Source organism: Hylobates moloch, unplaced genomic scaffold, assembly GCF_009828535.3.
Source record: "Hylobates moloch isolate HMO894 unplaced genomic scaffold, HMol_V3 SCAFFOLD_14, whole genome shotgun sequence".
NCBI lineage: Eukaryota > Metazoa > Chordata > Mammalia > Primates > Hylobatidae > Hylobates > Hylobates moloch.
In genome coordinates, this window is record NW_026652289.1 from 10,016,181 (window position 1) to 10,020,957 (window position 4,777).

The 4,777-nt window shown below is 49.8% G+C and overlaps 1 protein-coding gene across 1 annotated transcript; it reads right to left on the reverse strand.

Annotated features, from left to right (window-relative positions):
- Nucleotides 1-1,383: 1,383 nt before the first annotated feature.
- Nucleotides 1,384-4,507, reverse strand: CBR1 (carbonyl reductase 1). The gene is made up of 3 exons (XM_032174115.2): nucleotides 4,075-4,507; nucleotides 3,450-3,557; nucleotides 1,384-2,094 (listed from the first exon to the last, which is right to left on the reverse strand). Exons 1-3 carry the CDS (start codon nucleotides 4,361-4,363, stop codon nucleotides 1,658-1,660), a joined length of 834 nt encoding a protein of 277 aa, XP_032030006.1. The 5' UTR covers nucleotides 4,364-4,507; the 3' UTR covers nucleotides 1,384-1,657.
- Nucleotides 4,508-4,777: the final 270 nt, after the last annotated feature.

A 4,777-nucleotide genomic window follows, 5' to 3' on the forward strand; every position in this document is an offset into this window, starting at 1 on the left:
AGGCCGAGGCGGGTGGATCACTTGAGGCCAGAAGTTCGAGATCAGCTTGGCCAACATGACGAAACCCTGTCTCTACTAAAAATACAAAAGTTAGCCAGGCGTGGTGGCGAGCGCCTGTAATCCCAGCTACTCAGGAGGCTGAGGCATGAGAATCACTTGAACCCAGGAGGCAGAGGTTGCACTGAGCTGAGATTGAGACTCTGTCTCAATAAATAAACAAACAAACAAATAAATAAAATAAGGGACTCTTCTGAAGCAGTTTGGAGAATTAAAAAATAAATAAAAATAAGGGGCCTCTCCTTTTCACGGGTGATCGCTTTTTGTTTCTGTAAACCTTAATTCTCACTGGTGAAGTGTGAGAGATCACGACACTGTGATTCTGTGGAAGAAAGAGAATGGCGTGGATATTTACTGGGTGTTAGACAGTAAACACACACTTCTCATTACCAGCAGGGACAGCGTCAGGCCCATTTACAGGAACTAATGACAGCAGGGGCTGTTCTCAACACTATTTTTTTTTTTTTTTTGAGATGAAGTCTCGCTCTGTCACCCAGGCTGGAGTGCAGTGGTGCAATCTCGGCTCACTGCAACCTCCACCCCCTGGGTTCAAGCGATTCTCCTGCCTCAGCCTCCTGAGTAGCTGGGATTACAGGCGCCCACCATCACACCCGGCTAACTTGTTCTCAACACTTTATCTCAATACATATAATCCTATGACTGTCATCCCAATTTGACAGTTGAGGAAACAGAGATAAAGCCAGATACAGTATTCTGCCTGAGGTCAGGAACTCAGCGGGTAGAGCTAGGAGTTTCCCCTCCCAACCCCCAGGTTTTGAAAGCTTTCAACAAACAGAAAAGTTTGTTTTTGCCTTACCTGTTCATCAGTCTGTGTATACTTTGCTGAAACACGTTGTACACCTGGGGCATACGTTGTACACCTCATGACACTTCATCCCTACATAACACATTCCTATGGAGATCTGATAGGTCCCTCATCAGCTCGGTGTTTCACCCAAGTGCACACTCACGTTTCACACATAGCAACTGGTTGTTTTTCCCCAATGACTTTGGCTTTTTAAAGAGACCAGGTCAGCTGCCTTTGCCTTTGTGGTACTGTCCATGTTTTCCTAGAGGCTGGGAAGGGCCAGAGCCAGCTATGCTCACAGGCTTACATGCTGCCAGCTTTTGTTACATAATGTGGATTTGGGGAGTTCCAATGCATTGTTTGACCTACAACATTGAAAATATTGACTAACTGGCTCTTTCTTTACTTTCTGGGTTTGTTCACCCCCAAGTTGTACTGTCCCTTCCCTTGACCTTTTAGGTTGATTGTACTTGAGACAAAGCTTATTTAGCATCTAAACAATCTGTACAAATGGACACTTATAAGGAACCATTTATTCATCTGTTTTCATTCATTATTTTCATCAATTACAATTTTTCCTCTCCTGCATCAGAGGAAATCACAAAAGACCTGACAGATTTAGGTAGTCAACTGAGTGCGTAGGCTGCTCAATTAGTAGTACATTAGTGAGTGCTAATTGATAAGAGATCTTTTTTTTCTTATATAAGGATATTTATGACATTGTAAATGCCCTTTGGACCAACTCAGGACAGGGTACAAATTGGGGCCCATGGATGGAGCTGTGAGCCCAGCTCACCACTGTTCAACTCTCTTCTCCGAAACAAATTGCCCATGGGGACCCTCAGCATCTGGGGACAAAAGGGCCAAGTACACAGGGGTCTCTGCTCCTTCTTCTGGGCTCTTGGTGGCCTTGGGTCCCGCCATGTCAGTTCTCACCCACCCTGGGCAGCAGGCATTCAGGAGGATCTTGTCCCCTTTCCTCTGCTCACTCAGTTTCCTGGCGTGGATCCTGGACAGAACGGTGACGCCAATCTTCGTCACCCCGTATGCGCTGCTGGGCCAGCCCTCCTTCTGGTGCACTCCCTTCTTTGTATCCTCCACAAACTTGTTCATGAGCCCCACCAGCTCCTCCTCAGTGATGGTCTCACTGCGGAACTTCTGCTGCAGCTCTGGGCTGCAGCCTTTAAGGGCTCTGACACTCATGCTGCTAGATACGTTCACCACTCTCCCTAAGATACACCACAAAGCATTATGTAGAAAGGTGTGCAACAATCCCGTAGAAAGCCAAATTTGCAGAGATTTTGGAGCAGAAAATTTTCATATGAGAGACAGTTACTGGTATGAGTTCTAAGAGGAATACGCATAGAAAGTGTGGTGGTAGTTGCACAAAGAACTTCATTCCTGCTTCAAATTTTGGCTGAGTAGAATCAGGTGAGATTTGGAAGAGCTGCCCTTTGAGGTCCTGGTGAACCAGAGCCTTAGAAGTAGCACAACTTAACAGGACGACAGGACAGGGAAACAGGATAAAAGCTGAGAGTAAGCTGTACATGCAAGTACCCAACTCGAAGCCACACATTTAAATTTTTCTAAAAGTGGCTGCTTGATTGCTGTTATTTAATGGGTGGGTTCATCTCCTGTCCCATTACTTAGGGTAACCATCACAGCAGTTTACAACCAAAGAAATGTGATAGTCATATCCAGCACCTTCAGCACGTTGAAGGGAAGTTAAAATGGGCCCAGAGTTAAGCAGCGGCAGATTATGGACATCTCTGTGAACCATGCTAAGGGCTTGGACTTTCCCAAGGATTTTGGGAGAGGCATGACCATGCAGACAGTACGCAGGATGCTGGGAAAGACCAGAGGTGCCTTGTGAGGGTTTGCAATTGTCCAGAGGGACAGGTGAGGGCCTGCTGTAGAGCCGGGATGAGACGGATTCAGGAGGAACTCAGTGGGCACAACTCCTAGGACCTAGTAAGTGATTATGAGGGGTGGGGCATGGTGACCTGCAGGATCCTGGTGGGTGGGTGGTGGGGTCTGTGTCCCAGACGACTTAGGGAAAAGGATAGGGATCCTCTGGAAATATTTTAGATTGTGGGGAAAGGCATCAGGAAGAGATGGAAAGGCGGCAAGACAACTATGTGGTTGGGAGCTTAAGGAGTGTTCCAGACAGATGACAGGTATTAGAAGGGCCTAATGAACTGGTGGTAGTAAAGGCTCCACCAGCCTGAATAAGATCTCTCTGAAAGAGCAGAGAAAGGATACAGGATGGACTCCCACGCGGAGGGGCATGGAGCAAATAAAGGGCATCTCTCAGGAGACGTTTGAGCTAAGACCTGAAGGATGAGGGAGTCAGCCGGGTGTGCAAAGACCAGTGGGACAGGGAGGACGAATGGCCATGGGAGTGGGAGAAGTGAGGACAAAGTCCTGAGGCAAAATGGCACATATCAACTGGCAGGAGACAAAGCACAGAGGTCAGTGCACGTGCAGCATGGAGAGGAAGCAGGAGCCTGCAGGAGAGATCCCAGGCAGGCAGGGGCCAGATCAAGCCCCAAAGAGAAGGTGTGCTGTTTCCCATCAGACTCACCTTGGGGTTTTATTAGAGGGAGTAATTCTGTGCACACATCTCGGGTACCAAAGAAGTTTGTTTTCATCGTCACTTCAGCTTGAATATGAAAGGGTGTGGGATCAGCAACTTTTAGGAGAGAAAGAGAACATAGTTAATACATTGTACCCATGGGGTAAAATTCTATAGAATGATACTAAAAAAAAAAACAAAAAAAACCGTAGTGCCTTCTGCCTAAAGTCTGTGTCTGGTTACAGTATTGTGCCAATGTCAATCTCCTGGTTTGATCACGTTCTAGTATTTTTGTAAGATGGTACCACTGGGGGAAGGAGGATGAAGGGCATAACCATTTTTTCTTTTTTGCAATTTGTCGTTTATTTTAAAATCAGTTCAAAATTCATCCAATTGCCTTAAAGCTCAATTCAGAAAAATTGCAGAAAACCCGAAAAAGATCCCCAAGAGTCCCAGCCAGGGAAACACAAAGTTCCCTTTGGCTGGAAAACTCTCACTTTCTCCAAGGTTTCTGCACTCCCTGCATCTCCCAGCTCCTCCCTCTCCTCCCTAGGGAGCCGTTATGGACCCCGCAGACGCCAGGAGCCCCAGTGCTGCGCTTCTTCTTCGGGGAGTCCACGTCCCCTCCCCATACCCTTGAAGGCGATGCCCGCGTTGTTGACCAGCACGTCCAGGCCCCCGTACTCCTTGAGCAGGAAGTCGCGCAGGGCGCGGATGCTCTGCAGATCGTCGATATCCAGCTGGTGGAAGCGCGGGCTCAGGCCCTCCGCCTGCAGCTGCTGTACGGCTGCCTGGCCCCGCGCCACGTCCCGCGCCGTGAGCACCACGTCCCCCGAGAACAGCCGGCACAGGTCGCGCACGATGGCCAAGCCGATGCCCTTGTTGCCTCCAGTCACCAGCGCTACACGGACGCCGGACGACATGGTTGAACGGGACGCGCGGGACACCTGCGTGGAGAACACACCTGGCTCAGGCCCCGGAGCCGTGCGGCGTGTTCCAGAGATTGCTAGAGTCTGGCGGGCGTGGGCGCGCACCTGTAGGTTACACGCCCGGTCGCTGAGCGCGCAGGCGCAGGCTCCGCCCCTAGCAGGGCGGGGCCGAACCACCCCTACCCCTCCCCGCCGGAACTTCGCCGGGGTGCGGAGCAGGCGGAGAGCCAGCTAGCCTGACTTTGCAGAACCCGCTGGCCTAAGACTGAGGCTGGTCTCTATCTACTGGCTGCTGGCTGCCCACGTGGCAGTGAAGAACCATTCGTAGTGGCCATGTGCCTAGATCTGAACTCACTGCTTGTACTTGGTTCTCTGAGGGGTTTTCTTCCTATTCTCCCAGCTGGTCAA

Excerpts from the sequence above, each read along its gene's own strand:
- CBR1 (XM_032174115.2), bottom strand. The coding sequence starts at position 4,363 with ATGTCGTCCGGCGTCCGTGTAGCGCTGGTGACTGGAGGCAACAAGGGC. Across the intron at positions 3,558-4,074 it reads CGCGGGCATCGCCTTCAAGG|TTGCTGATCCCACACCCTTT; the intron begins GTATGGGGAGGG and ends CTCTCCTAAAAG. Across the intron at positions 2,095-3,449 it reads CCCTCTAATAAAACCCCAAG|GGAGAGTGGTGAACGTATCT; the intron begins GTGAGTCTGATG and ends GGTGTATCTTAG.